The sequence below is a fragment of the Elephas maximus genome, chromosome 3 (assembly GCF_024166365.1).
Source record: "Elephas maximus indicus isolate mEleMax1 chromosome 3, mEleMax1 primary haplotype, whole genome shotgun sequence".
Lineage (NCBI taxonomy): Eukaryota > Metazoa > Chordata > Mammalia > Proboscidea > Elephantidae > Elephas > Elephas maximus.
This window is the reverse complement of record NC_064821.1, coordinates 151,070,576-151,086,447: the sequence shown is the minus strand read 5'-3', so window position 1 is coordinate 151,086,447 and position 15,872 is coordinate 151,070,576. Positions and strand designations below refer to the sequence as shown.

The window sequence follows — 15,872 nt, the reverse complement described above, 5'->3', positions numbered from 1 at the left end:
CTGGGGGAAGGTCTTCGTCATCTATCTTTCCCTGATCTAGGAGCTTCTCAGCACAGGGACCCTGGGTCCAAAGAATGCATGTGCTCCTGGCTCTTCTTGCTTGTGGTAATGAGGTCCCCATCTTCTCTGCCTCATTCTCTCTTTCATATCTCAAAAGAGATTGACTCAAGATACAACCTAATCCTGTAGATTGAGTCCTGCCTCATTAACATAACTGCCTCCAATTCTGCCTCATTAGCATCAGAGAGACTAGGATTTACAACATATAGGATAATCACATCAGATCACAAAATGGAGGACAACCACACAATACTGAGAATCATGGCCTAACCAAGTTGATACACACTTTTGGGGGACACAATTTAATCCATAACACCCACTGTGGGCAGGGAGTCAGCTGTTTCCCTCTGTTTGCCCATCTAAAGTATCCCCCTTATCCTGGTGACTTTTCAGGACCTCTCAGTCCTAGTGCCTGTCCGTCTGGGGTTGCAAGATTCAAAAGCATTCTTTCACAGTGCCACAGTCTCCCTTCACCTCCCAAGTGCATGGTCCACAAGCTCCCATGGCCAATTTGTGCAGCCTTAGAAATTAGGTTATGGCTTCCCCAGTTTAGCTCCCATTCTGTGTTCTTTTTTCGAGATGTTGCCCAACCCAGTCCCAAAATGGCTGTGGTGAGTGAGTGCTCCAGATGCTAGCAAGTAGGTTCTCCCAGCTTCTGTGGTGTTTCCTGATCCTCCTCTCCTGTTTCTGGGCTCACCTCGACTCTCCAACACTTCAGCTGCTGTCCAGAGTTCTGAGATCTAAATCTGTGCTTGTTTTTATTCATTGTTCAGTGGGTTAGTTGCTGGGGAATAAATGGGAGCAACTGCTCACTTCACCATCTTGCCCTGCCCTTCCTTGTCACTTCAAAATCTTTTCCTCTCAATCCCAAATTCTGCCATTCTGGGTTACTTCAACATTCATGTAGATAATCCATTCAAAATTCTGGCCTCTCAGTTCCTTAGAAAATTCATCTTCACTGTCTTTTTCCTTCACATGAGCTCACTCATCATCTACTCTCTCACCCTAAGCTTTATCATTATCCAGAACTGCTCCTGCTCTTAAATCAATAATTCTGACTACAACCTATCCTTTTAGCTTGTTTGCTCGAAGTATAATGAAGTTGAAAAAACAAATTTACTGTAATTAACCTATCTAACCACTTCCTCAGGAAAACATTTTCTGACTCTAACACAGTAGTTCTCAAAGGATGATCTGGGGAGTCCCTGAAATCAAGGCGACTTTCATACTACTACTAAGGCATTATTTGCTTTTTTTTCTCTTATTTTCTGGCTAGCATACATGGAATTTTCCATAAGCTACATGCCATGTCATATCACAACTGGCTGACAGCAAAAGCAGATTTGATAATCAAGCTGTCTTCTACTAAGCTAGACATTCAGGGCATTTGCAAAAATATAAAACACTGACATTCTCATTATTTTTTGTTTTATAAAATGTAATTATTTGCATAAAATACACATTATTTATCTTAATGTAATGAATTTACAAATATTTTTTAAGCTTCAGAGTTTAAATTTCTAACATGATTAAATATTGATAGATATAATCCATATAAACAAAATGTCTGTAAATCCTCAATAATTTTTACGTATAAAGGGGTCCTGACAACAAAAAGGTTGAGAACTTCTGTTCTAACTGCATAGTTGATCAAAATAATTCTCATACTATAAAGTATTTAATCAATTATTTTTAGTTTTTTATTTACTATCTGTTTTTTTCCACTAAATTATAAGCTCCTTGAACCAGAATCTCAGAGCTAGTACAGTGTCTGGCACATAGCAGACTTGCTACTTGTTATTGCAGTTCTTCTCAATCAGATTGTACCATATTTCATACTTTTGTACTGATATTCAACTTGATTTATTGAATATTGTTTATTTCATTTAATTAGTTACCTTTTTCGGAATGCTGATGTGCTCTCTCCTTTATCATCTGCAAAGTTAATTAAGTTTGTGTCATCAGGGACATTTTTCTCAGGTGCTATTTCACTGCCAATGTGATTTTTGTATTTCTGAGAAGAACCATACGTCAACTTGCCAGTAACGTGTGGTAAGTCACTGTGACCTGCCCCTCCTACATTTAGATTATCTTCTTCATATTTATCAAAGGAGAAGGCAAATTCGAGGTTTTGCATTGGTGAAATATAACGTATGTCTTCATTAGTTGTCTTTAAATTTGATGTTAACTTTTTTGGTCTCTTTTCCTGACCTATAAAAGAGGAATATATTAATATTATATACTCTCTATAAAAACTAATTTTCAAAATGATGGTGTAAAAAAATTTTTAAGCTTTCAAGAAGTTTGCTAATTAAATGTGAAAGGCAAAAGAAAATTATTACTACAATAACAGGATAATCTGCAATACCAAGTAAGGTTTTGAAATACAGGTGGTCGTTATTCTTATGAAATGTTACACCACTGAAGGGTGCTCAGAAGTTAATTCTGAATTACTGAAATTAAATGAAAAAACTACATAGGCTATACCTTATAAAATAGGTTTAACTCCTGACCCATAGAAATGATTATAATTGTTGTATTTAACTATCATATGTACTACAAATGATAGAATTATACAAGTAATTATAAATCTTTTTAAGTTTATATAAATAATTTACACACAGAAATACAATAACCAATCATATAAAATGTTACTGAATATGATTCAGTACTATATTATACAATGCTTATTCTTTTATCTTGAGTTTAAAAGTTTAGCAGCACTTTCATTAGAATGATAGAATTTTAATGGTTTCTTTATAGACTTTACAAGCATCTTTAGAAGGTTTCAGGGGGAGTTTGGACACCTTTTTAGGGCTAAAGTTTGCTTTACTATATATGTATATATATGCTACATATTATTTGATACATACAAGAGTATATAATATATATGTACATGTTTATTATATATAAGTAAATTATGAAGTTTAATAATAAAACATACACCCAAGAATCCACCACCTAATTTAAGAAGTATTACCACTTATATATCACATATATTGTTTGGATATGCTTGTTTTTGAGTTTTACAAAAATGGAATCAAACTATAGGTACTAAAATCAAACCCACTGCCATCAAGTCGATTCTGACTCATGGTGACCCGTTGCGTTACAGAGTAGAACTGCTCCACAGGATATTCTTGGCTATGATCTCAATGCAAGCAGATCTCCAGGCCTTTCTTCCACGGTACCACTGGGTGGGTTTAAACCGCCAACCTTTAGGTTAGTAGTCGAGTACGTACCATTGTGTCACCTAGGGACTTCAAACTATCTTGCTTTTTTTTTTTTAACTCAACGTATTTCAGGGATCTGGTTCCTAAACCAGATTATTCTACCTTTAGTACAGGACAAAGAAAAAACTGCATAGCAATGGTATAAGTTTAAATAGTAAGAGAAAAAAATTAATAAAACAATAATCAGAACAAGTGTGTGTAAGACTGTATATGTGTATATATGTATGCATATGTATATACATGTATGAATGGAGAAGGAAAATGTTTTAGATTTTAAGATTTGGTGAGAGGTATTTTGGATAAGAAAAATCTCTGACTTTCATTATATTTCATTAAAATAAAAGGAATTTATAATATCAGGTGCTACTAGATTTTTTACCTTGACAAGAACTGCATGGATTTGGCTTCACAACAAATATATGATAATTTACCTAACAGTTTATGGCTTTCTATTTCCTCCTCTAGCATCTGAGTATTTGGAATTTCTGAAATCAATGGAGCAGGTGGGAGAAACCAATCCAGTGATTTTTCATTGCCTGGAGAGCTATATAAGATATAAAAATGTGAATATATAAGTTCATAAAGATATAACATTAGACATGGGAAATAATATATTTATTAATTAAACATTACTCAATATCAGACTCTTAAACATCCCATAAATGAATTTTCTGTTATCTTTTGCTGTCTAATTTTGATTTATCCCTATATAGCAGCATTTTCAACCCTTTTTTCCTTATGTGTCATAGGATTAATAATGCTGTTATGTAACACATACTACCTAAATAATGGCTATAACTCTATCTCCTTTTCTCTAATCCAAATGCCGGTGACAGGAATCTTAAATATATCCAATTAAAAAAAAGTAGTAAATCATTCCCAAACCTTAGAATCTATGACACACCTCAACTCATCACAGGTCATCAATGTGTAAATGACACTGTTATTGGTGTTCTAGAGTATTCCTACAGCATAATTACAAATTAATGTCCTAAACCCAAATATTCTTGGTCTAGAACCATCTATAAACCACAGGAAATCTAAGAGATCAGATGAACAGACAAATCACTTCATAAATCTTCAGTAATTGATGACATTCTGCCATCTGTTGGCACCTTTAACTACCTTCCTTATCTTTTAGCTGTGATCTTAACATACGAAACCGAGTGCTGTTGAGTTGATTCCGACTCATAGCGACCCTATAGGACAGAGTAGAACGGCCCCATAGAGTTTCCAAGGAGCGCCTGGCAGATTCGAACTACCAACCTATACGGTTTTAATGTTTCTTTTCCAGCCAAAGTTGACTTGTCCTTCAGTAGACTGAAAATATAAGCGGTAGTTAGGTGGTAGAAAACAAAGTGAAGAAAAACATCATACACGTTTTCTATGCCAAGTCCCAAGGATTTTATAATTTATTTTTTATCCCCTCATTTAGGATTTTAAGCTCCCTGAAGTGAAAGACTCAGTCTTTTACTTTTCTCCTCTCATAGCTCCTAGCACAGAGCTACTGTAACCATATTTTTCAAATCAAAAATCTATAACACATCATCTGACAATGTCTGTCATATATTCTGACAATAGACCAGAGCATCTGAAGTTTGGGACTGTGTCAGAAGGGTCTCCAAACCCCATCCCCTCCCAGGGTTCGAAGATTTGCTAGGAGGACTCATAGGACTCAGCCTATAACCAGACTCATGGCTAAGACCTATTATAGCAAAAGGATACACAGCAAAATCAGTAAAGGGAAAGGCAGATTAGAGGAAGTCCTCAGGGGAGCAGGCACAAGCTTCCAAGGGTTCTCTCCCAAAGGAGCCACACAGAATGCACTTAATTCTCCCAGCAACAAGTTGTGACAACATGTGCAAGATGTTACCAACTAGGGAAGCTTGTTAGAGACTCAGTGCTCAGAGCTTTTATTGGGGGGCTGATAATGTAGCATTCTCTGCCTGGTACATACCCAAATTCCATTATTCCCAAAAGGAAAGCACGAATTCAGCATAAACCATATCGTTTGTACAAATAGTTTAGGTACAGTGAGCCACTCTTACCAGTTAATGGTGGGAATCCTCTTGAAATCTAAGTTCTCAAAAGCCAGCAAGAGCCAATCTTGCAAGCAGGCCTTTTCAAAGGTAGCAGTTTAGGCCTGCTATGTTAACCTTTTTTTTTCTGCACAGGAATTATTGCAGAAAATCCAAGAAAGATGGTAACTATACAAGAAGCACACATCTAGCTGTACTATTCAGCCTTTCCATAAAATTAACTCTTCTTATGATTTCTCACTTTGTTTCCAGTGGTTCCATCGTTTTCCCAATCACCCAGAATCCAAACTATAGTAGAATCTTGCTTACTATACATATCCAGACACATACAAGATCTTATTGCATCTTCCCTATAATGCTTCTTGAATCAGGTATTTCCTCTGTACTCCCACTGTCACTATTCTGATCCAAACTCTAATCAACTTATGTCTGGTTGAAAACAATAGTGTGTTAACTGGCCTCACTGCCTCCAGGCTTTCTCTCTTCTATTTTACGCATTCTTACCATATTAATTTGAAATTGTTCTCATCATATTACTCCTATACTCAAAATCTTCCGAATAATGCCAACTTCTTAATAGCCTGGGGCTGCCTTACAGTTTTAACTTTCCGACATGTATTTTACAGTCCTGGCTAAACTGACCTACTTGTATACCAAATAGTTAATACATTCTGTTCCTTCTCATCTTTGCTCAAAGATGTTTCCTTTACTTGGCTTGCCCTTCTGCCCGCCCATCCCCATAACCACGTATAGATGTTCTACTGTTTTATGCATGCGTTAATTCATTCAACAATTATTTACTAAGTACTATGTGCCAGACACTGCTCTAGGCACTTGAGTTTATATTCATTCAAAGTCCAGCTCGAATCCCACATTCTCCAAAAAAATATCCCCAGGTTCCTAAGTATTTTATCCTTTCCCTCTTCTTACAGATTGCTTGAACTTAAGTTTATCACAATCCTTCCTGTATCAGTAGTGTGTGTGTATAGACACATGATAGATAATAGATTAAAAAAAAAAAATCTGTCGCCATCAAGTCAATTCCAACTCATAGCACCCTACAGGACAGAGCAGAACTGCCCCGTAGGGTTTCCAAGGAGTGCCTGGTGGATTCAAACTGCGGACTTTTTGGTTAGCAGCCATAGCTCTTAACCACTACGCCACCAGGGTTTCTAGGTAATAGATAGGTAATAGGTAATAGGGGAGGGAGGGAGAGAGGAAGGGAGGGAGGGAGGGATGGACAGATGATAGATAGATAGATATACAGATAGAAAGAATACTCCCTCTAGCTTGTAAACACCTAAGGATTTCTTTCATTTCTTTTTGCATCATTAGTGCCTAATACAATACTTTATATAATTCGGTATAACATTCAGTAAATGTTTGCTGATTCAAGTCTATGAATTTTAACACATAAATAACCATGTTTGAGATCCTTGTTGTCATTAAAAGAGTTCCACAGTCTACTTCAATTTACCTTTCTAACTTTATGTCCCACTCCTTCCCCTTTATGAATCTACTCCAGCAAAATTTCTCTACATACCCTCTCCTAAAAGTACCATGAATTGTCCCATCTCCATTTCTTTTCTCTCACTGTGACACTCTGCCTTAAAGTGTCCACTTCCTCTTTGCTATAAGAATTATCACAACTTTCAAAACTCCCTGAAGTCCCCCTACCACTACCATAAAGCCTGACCTTAGCAGTCTAGCCCAAAATGACCTTCTCTCTGAATCTGAAACTTCATTGCATGAAATATATGCTTACCATTTGCTTCGAACATATTTTTGACTTTGTATTGTTAGGACAATGACCATATGTTCCAATTTGCCCAGGACAGTCCTGAATAACACTTGTTGTCCCAGTTTGGATACACTTGTTCATTCCTGGATGATGAACTACATGGGCATACTAGGATTTATTCATGTTTGGCTTTCCATATATATGTTTAATCTCTTCAACTAGATTTCAAGTTTTTTAAAAAAGTAAAAGTCTGTTTCATCCTTTTTATACCCGTTTCAGCATTCAATCATATTTAAATATTTGAATGAACAAAAAAATAAATGAATGAAGCAATAAATAATACAATTTGCTAACTGCTTCATTAAAATAGGATAATACAACAGAACAAATACATAGAAAATTTAAAATTTAGAGAATTCATATGTGAAAATCCATAGAAGCCAGTATTTTACAGACTACCTATTGTCTATTCTTATTTCTTTTGGTCCCACATCTTTATTTCCATCCTTACTTTTTGCCTGAACTGAATTTGCCTATTACACTTAGCCTTTGGTCACACTGCCCATTCTGTCTCCAAAATGTTCCATCACTCCTTGTCCTGAACTACCTTTTGACCATTACTTCTAATCTTTACCTTGGCCAAAAATAATTTGGACAAACCAGAAATGCAAATAAATGGGAGCCAAATAGGCAAGATCCTACTCTATTTTTAAAATGATAGCATTTAAAATGTTAAACTTCAGTTACCCTTACATGTGAATTCCATGTTTACCAAAACCAAACCCAAATCCATTGCCACTGAGTTGATTCCAACTCACAGCGACCCTATGGGACAGAGTAGAGCTGTCCTGTAGGGTTTCCAAGGAGCAGCTGGTAGATTTAAACTGCCAACCTTTTGGATAGCAGCCGAGCTCTTAGCCACTGTGTCACCAGGGCTCCATGTTTACCAAATATATGACTAAAACATCATTCTGTTGATCCCCCCCTTTATTTATATACTTATTTACAGAGAGAAAATTAAAACTCCCTAAGGATTAAAAAAAAAAAGGCCCTAAAACAATGTACTATGTTACATTTAAGGCAAACTTACTTTTCAGTTTCATCTGGTTTTTCAAAAAACAAATTGTCCAAAGAAAACAAGCAGTCATTTGACTTCAGCATTGTTGAAACTCTGAAAACTACAAAAAAGAGAAAATGTAGTTTATATTTTATTTACAAAGATGTAGAAAAATATTCCTGGATAAACAGACTATAATTATTAATTTCCCAGAATGTCTTATAAAACACAACTACAGACTACCTTTCCAGCATTATCTTCTGTAACTTTCTCCAAAACCTGTTGCCACTAAGTCAATTCGGACTCACAGCAACCCTAAAGGACACAGTAGAGCTGCCCCATAGAGTTTCTAAGGAGCTGCTTAGTGGATCTGAACTGCTGACCTTTTGGTTAGCAGCTGAACTCTCAACCACTGTGCCACCAGGGCTCCCAACTTCGTCCAAAGTGCCTCCAAAATGTTCAAATAGATTACTGTCTGTTCTCCACTCATTCATGCACTGTCACACTTCTAGGCCTCTCCTCATACCACACCATTCCCCACCTGGCAAATTCCTACCCATCCTCCAAGGTATAGGTCAAATTTGTTTAATTTGCTTAAGTCAATACACATTTAAATTGGTATACTATGTCCCCTTGAGTCGATTCCAACTCACACAGACCCTATAAGACAGAGTAGAACTGCCCCATAGGGTTTCCAAGGACCGCCTTTAAAGATTTCTCCAAAATCTTCTCTGAATTTGTCCTCTTCCTCCCTCAAAAATTAAATCATTCCTTCTGGGCTCTGATACTACTTCGTTCGTCCTCTATTACAGAACCTAAGATAGTGCATTTTACCATGAATATGTGTACCTCTAACAATAACAATTTACTACGTACACATACAGTGCAGGAAGTATGTCCTATTTATGTTTCTATGCTCAGTATTACTTTTTAGTAACTTGTTAAGATTTTAAAAACCCATAGCTGTCAAGTGGATTCCGACTCATAGCAACCCTATAGGGTAGATTAGAACTGCCTCATAGAGTTTCCAAGGAGCGCCTGGTGGATTCGAACTGCCGACCTTTACGGTTAGCAGCCATAGCACTTAAACACCATGCCACTTGTTAAGGCAGAGAATTAAAAATTAATATAAACTTAACTGACATGGTATACGGACCTCTGGTGGCACAGTGGTTAAAAGCTCACGCTGCTAACCAAAGGTCGGCAGTTTGAATCCACCTGCTGGTCCTTGGAAAATCTATGGGGCTGTTCCACTCTGTCCTATAGGGTCACTATGAGTTGGAATTGACTCAGTGTTAACAAGGGATATGATATACCAATTTAAACACGTATTGACTTCAGCAAATTAATTTTGATGTAATCCACATGTATTTGCATTTTTTTTTTTTTTTTGCATATCTATCTCTTGTTCTCTCTCTCTGTCTCTCTCTCTTCAAGTTCCTTCGCCCCTACATACACACACGAATTCAGAATGTAACATTTTAGTAGCTGGGTATGAGGATGGGATGGTCAAATCCTAGAACACAATGAAATGAGGTTCTGAAGAACCAACTGATTTAGCTTTCTATAGAGTTTTTCCTGTTTTGCTTGCTTTCTTTCTTCCTCATGATGGTGCTAATGTTTTCGTCTTCACAGAATTCATGCCGACCCTCCAGGAGTCCCAACAGGTAATCTGCATGGCTCGAGAGAATTACTTCCCAAATTGTTCCATGGGATGTCAACAGGAGTTCCAAGAAATAAAGGGTTCCATTGTCAAATAAATTTGAGATACACTAGGTTAAAGAAAGTTTAGCAGGATTTTTATTTTTACTGGTAGACAAGACCTCTATTACAATAAAAAAAAAAAAAATTACAATAGTGTACATAAATAAACCCGTTGCCGCTGAGTCGATTCCAACTCATAGCAACCCTATAGGACAGAGTAGAACTGCCCCATATGGTTTTCAAGGAGCGCCTGGTGGATTCGAACTGCCAAACTTTTGGTTAGCAGCCATAAGCTCTTAACCACTACACCATCAGGGTTTCCAATAGTGTACCTACTGAATCGAAAAACAGAATACAGCCCAACATTTACCAAACTTATTCTACATCATTACCAGTTCTCCCCTAAGCATCCCAGGAGACCAGTGTATGTCAGAACATTTCCTTCATTCATTAACAAATATTTACAGAGGAACTATTATGTGTCAGGTACTGGGCTAAGTGTTAGAAACACTTCAGGAAATGCTGTTCTAGTTTTTATCTAAGGCCTTATAAATGAAAAAAGCCTCGTGTTTACCTTTGTCTTCAGGAAATTCACACTAATTGTTCAAGGACATAGTACATTATTCCTTCCAGAGATGCCCTCACAGAATAATGTGGCTATCTTTTATCATCACAGAATATACCATTCATTTTTTTTTTTTTTAATCTCTAAATAGAGAGATCTAACCTTTGCCTTCCTTTTATCACCTAGTAGACTGGCACAAGGAGCCCTGGTGTTGCAGTGGTTCTTGGCTGCTAACTGATTAACTGCTTTCTGGGAGAAAGATGCAACAGTCTGTTTCCGTAAAGATTTCAGCCTTGGAAACCCTATGGGGCAGTTCTGCTCTGTCCTACGGAGTCACCCTAAGTCGGAATGGACTCAACGGCAGTGCACGCATAGACCGGCAGAGTCCTTTTGATTGGTCTTTTCTTTTCCTCATTTTATTACTGCCTTAGCTACAGATGCTTGTAAAATAAAGGCCTGTTCAAACACTAGCACAGTATCTGACGAATGGTAAATTCTCACAAAAATTTGCTAATTTAAAAAAGGTTTAAATCTGGCAGGCTTTTACATAATTTTGACTCCAGTAATTTTTTTAAATGTAGTTTTGTATATACAAGAAGACTAGGATTTGAGGTTGCCAGCAAATGTATCGCTTTGGGGATAATTCTAGGTTTTATAGATATACATAATTTTTTTAATTCTTTCTACAGACATTGTTTTGGTATAGTCTTTACTTTGACAACGATCATCCTCTATGATTTCTGAATCCCAATAGATAGTTTTGCTTTCTACTATATATCACAACCCATTTATTGAAAACTTCATTCTTATTTCTTAGTAAATAGAGAATGCAGAAAACTAAATACAAATGTTTGAAATTTCTAAATACTTTTAAGATGTAAGTGTGATTGAAGACATTTTATTGAAGATTGGAAGTTGGTGAATAATGTACCTTCCCAAGGTTCAAATATCTAAAAACTATGCTGAATCATTTATAGATTTCCACTACTGTATTTAAGTTTCATATATAGTCTTTTTTTCATATTCTCATGTTAGGTTATTGATATTTTTGCCAGTATTTAACATACCTAAATCAGTGAAAAACAACTGAAGGTGTAGTGGAAGGCTGGCAGTTGTCTGGTGAAGTAAAGTTATTTGGATAAATGATATAGATGTTCTTAATGCCTGAAGCCTAAATAACAGAATTTTAATTGTTTACTATATTATAGTAATGACCAACAAGTCTTCATCTTAGTTTCTAATTGTGAGATTTACCAGGTATATGGTTTTTACTACTGCCTACTCATCTTAAATTCAGTGAATGATAAAAAATTTGTATTTATGGTTGACTATTTTATATATATATACACACCTTTAAAGAATATTTGATAATAGAAACAAATGTTATTCTTTTTTGGTATGATAACTATGGTTGTGTTTCTCAAATAAGCTCTTTTAAAGATACATGCTGAAATAAATACAGAGGTAACGACAGGCTATCAGGGATTTGCTTCAAAATAAAGGGGGGAGAGGTAGAGGAGTATAGATGAAACAAGATTGGCAATAAGTTCTTGATTGCTAAAGCTAAGTGACAGGTACATGGGGTTCATTAGAACAGTCTACTTATTGTATGTGTTTCAACTTTTCCCTAATGAAAAAATTTACAACACACACACACATACTCCTTTTAAATAATAATTCGTACATAAAGAAATGTTATCTGAACATAAAGGACAAAAACATTCTGCTCTGGCCACCTAGGAATATGGTAAAAATGTAGGGCTGAACAAAGACTTTCACGTGATAATAGACAGTAGCACCATTTCAACAGGCACATTGCTTCCTTCATACTGCAGTTACATTCCCTGCACATCAATATTATATTCCAATTTTTTTCTAAATTCTGAAGCATGATAGAATATTCTATATGGAAAACATGAAATCAGATACACAAATCATAAAACATAAATCACATTTCTATTTATTCTGTGATGCTTAATACATTGTAAATCTTTCCTTAGGATTGAAACTAAAATCAAAGAAACTATGAGCGCCATCTCGTGGAGAAATCCACATACCAAGTCAGATTGTTAGGTACCTTCAAGTCAATTCCAACCCAGTGCTGACCAGATAAGTCTCCAATTTTCTGGGGTCGGGGGAGGAATATTTCAATGTGTGCTCCTTGAGAAAATGAAACTGGTAAGAGGGTTAAATCTGTGCACACTTCAGGACTCTTTCTACTGATTCAGAATATCGTGGATTTTTAAACTTATTTTAGTTATTGGGTTTTCCCTTTTCCATCTGTTTAACTGCCCTCGTATTTTTCTCAATATATTAATCACTCAGTCAGCAAAAAAAATAAATAGGAAAAATAAAACCAGATGTGTGGCTCTATAAATGCCTAAAACAATTTAACTTATGAACAACACAAGCCTAGAATCATAGGGAAGGAGGCAGGAGATCATTCAGAGATCTTATGTTAATGGAATCTTAAACATCTTCAAGTAAACAATTTCAGAACTTGAAAAAAATGAACAACTAAATGAAGATGCTAATCACAGTTTTATATTATCCCAAAAATAATCTCATCTTTCTAATCTTAGAAGCACTATATGTTTTTAAAAAACTAAAAATTTTTCTAAATTAAAACTTGCCAGGTCAAGTTCATATGGCTTTTGCCATCTCAGAATTTAAACAGAAAATCTTTTAACTCTGAGGCTAATATTTATGTGCTTCAATTCTTTATTCTAAAAGAAACTGAAAACAGGATCATGAAACTATAAAAATATTTGTTTCAGAAAAAAATTGTTTCATAAACAGAAAAGCCCCCTGTATAAACAGCAAATATTTTCAAAAGAACTTCTGGTTCAGTTTCTAGTGTTAGCATAAAAGAGTCTAACTTGTTTTGGTTCAAAATAAAAACATGTGTATTTTAGTTCTCATGGAAAAAAAAAAAAAAAACACGCCCCTATATAAAATTCTCCATCCCTTTATTTTGCATTATTATTCTTCATAGCACTACTTGAAAACTGGCATTATGTCATGTATTTAGTTGTATATTATCTTTCTCCCTCTAGAGCCAGGATCAGGGACTTCTTGCTCACTACCGTATTCCAATAACCCAGAACAGGGCCAGGCACATAGTAGATAATCCATAATAATTAGCAATCATTAATTTATAAAAATAACTCTGGGACTTAAAATTACCTCCAAAATGTTTTATGTTCAGTTTTAAAATGTGAATTCTTTCTAGTTCATGATTCATGTAATCAAATTATGAAAGTTCTAAAAGATGATGAATTTGTAACTTTCATTGTGTAAATCTTTTTAAAAAACACACAGGCCCTAGGAGGGGGACCCTGCTCCATTTCAATAGGAGTTTGTGAGTTAGGAGGTGCAAGACTTTTAATTAATTAAAGTTTCAGGTTTAGGTTAGAATTTTCTGAATACATTTCCACATTACTTATCACAAGTTTTTAGTTTCAGAATGTAGTATAAAATTATATTGCAAAACAAACAATATTGTCCCAAATATTTTTATTTTTTAAGACTATTTGCTTCTGCTATAACTAATCACTCTAAAATTAAACTATTTTTTGTGACCACAGGATTTGCTGCCTGTGAATGTGACCTGAACCATATCTATCTTCGTGACAATTTAGCATTTTCTTATCATTTATAATCCTTACTTATTGTATAATACTTTCAGATCTATTAGTTTATCCCTTACAGTTTGTACTCTAATATATTCATTTCAAAAGCGCAGAAACTTCGATATAATTAAATTACTGATGTGCTTGAAATCGTTGGTGAAGAAGCCAAAATCAATATTCACTGGAAAAACTAATCATCACAAGTGACCGCGGGGAATTTGACAAAGGAAGGAAATAAACACGGTAACTAATTATTCCGAATCTCTGAGCCTCGGCCAGAGAGGGGACCGTACTGCTGAGGCCCCTGATCTTCGCCACCTCCCTGGGCTCAGAGGCTCCAGCCCGGAACCGAATCAAAGCTAAAGCAAAAATATCCCTGTGGACTTCCAATGAATAGCCTAAATCCAGACAAGCCCACCGCAGACTCCCCCAGAAAGGCAGAAGCCTTCAGTACCAGAGCGCCTGAGCCAGTCCCTTCACCCCGGACCTCGGTTCCTATCGCTGTAAAATGAGGCGGCTAAAACAGATGCGCACGCCCACCCCGCTCTCGCCCAGGAGGCGGAAAACAAACGCAAAGGGCTCCAGGAGCCACCAGAACAAAACAGTTCTGTGGGTGGGCCCGCCGCCCCACCAGTCGCACCGAAGCTGGACCCGGACCGCCGAACTCCGTCCGGAGCACGCCTCAGGCAGCGCCCATCTTCTGACTGGAAACGCGGCCGAGGAGCCGAGCGCTGACGAGGGGACGGCGGGCGGTCTAACAACTTTCCGCGCCGGTACTCTGCCCAACCCTGAGGTGTTTAAGGCCAAACACAGCCCCCATGGCCAGGTCCCGCCCTCACCTCCCGGTCGGGTGTCTAGGGCCGGGTTCCCACCCCCCTGCCGGACCTCCCAGCTCCTGCCCTCTCCTCACCGCGAAGCTCCCGGGACGCTAGTGCTCAGCTTCCCCGGGCAGCCCCGAGGCAGATCGCCTATTCATCAGCCCCTCACTGGCCCCCAGCCTAGCTAAGCCGAGCGCCAAGCAATAGATCCCTCGGGGCCCCGGCCATTCCTTTTTCGCCTCCAAAAGTTTATAATTGGTTTTGAATATATGACTTGCAGGACACCGTGATCTATTCTCATTAAATAAAGCTCCTACTCCTGGATTTTAAGGGTCTACCTTTTTTTTACCAACTGGTAGGAAACCCTGGTGGTGTAGTGGTTAAGCGCTATAGCTGCTAGTGAGCAGCCAAGTTTTCAACCACTATACTAGCAGGGCTCTGTCTATTTATATATATACAAAATATCACAGTGATGCCCACAAGATACATAGATTTCATTACTCTTGACAAACTTAATTTCATTCAGATATAAAATTAAATTTCGGAAATAAATGATTTAAAAATGCAATGACATTTAAATATGTTGTTCAGCAAGTGAATTTACGCTTATTTTGGTTTTGGTTTTTTACAAAAACACGTGGTAATGTGTTCTTACGCTATAAAAGTTAGTCTTTCAAGTTCCCTTAACAAAATAGTCCTCCAAAGATTGGTGGGTAATGTTTCCACAGAAAGTCCTTTTTGGATGGTCAAATAGCAAATAGTCAACGATGCCCTCATTCCAAAGGTATTTGTCCTCTTTCGAAACCCCCACCTCTCACATCTAGGGCCCGCATGCTGCTGTGTGATTGCCCTATTCCTAGTCTCTCTTTTCTTTCCGGTGTTACTATTTGTCAGCTTTATGACCTTGGAAAAGAAATAACCTTTAAGTCTTAGTTCTTCATCCTCAATGATATTAATAAGCCTTAACTCACAAATATTTCTGCAATGGTTAAATAAAATAGTATTCATAATAGTCCTGTTGTT

The 15,872-nt window shown here is 36.9% G+C and overlaps 1 protein-coding gene across 4 annotated transcripts in view; it reads right to left on the bottom strand.

Annotated features, from left to right (window-relative positions):
- The window catches only part of HFM1 (helicase for meiosis 1), a 141,150-nt gene extending 126,149 nt beyond the window's left edge, over window positions 1–15,001 (bottom strand). The window contains exons 1-4 of one of the 4 annotated variants that reach the window (XM_049879827.1): window positions 14,942–15,001; window positions 8,164–8,251; window positions 3,725–3,837; window positions 1,959–2,271 (exon numbers count right to left, since the gene is read on the bottom strand). In XM_049879827.1, coding sequence (XP_049735784.1) covers window positions 1,959–2,271; window positions 3,725–3,837; window positions 8,164–8,234 — 497 coding nt within the window. In that variant the 5' untranslated portion in view covers window positions 8,235–8,251; window positions 14,942–15,001. Of the gene's footprint in view, window positions 1–1,958; window positions 2,272–3,724; window positions 3,838–8,163; window positions 8,252–14,870 lie in introns of those variants that run through there. The other 3 variants (XM_049879828.1, XM_049879830.1, XM_049879829.1) reach the window with 3 other exon arrangements.
- Window positions 15,002–15,872: the final 871 nt, after the last annotated feature.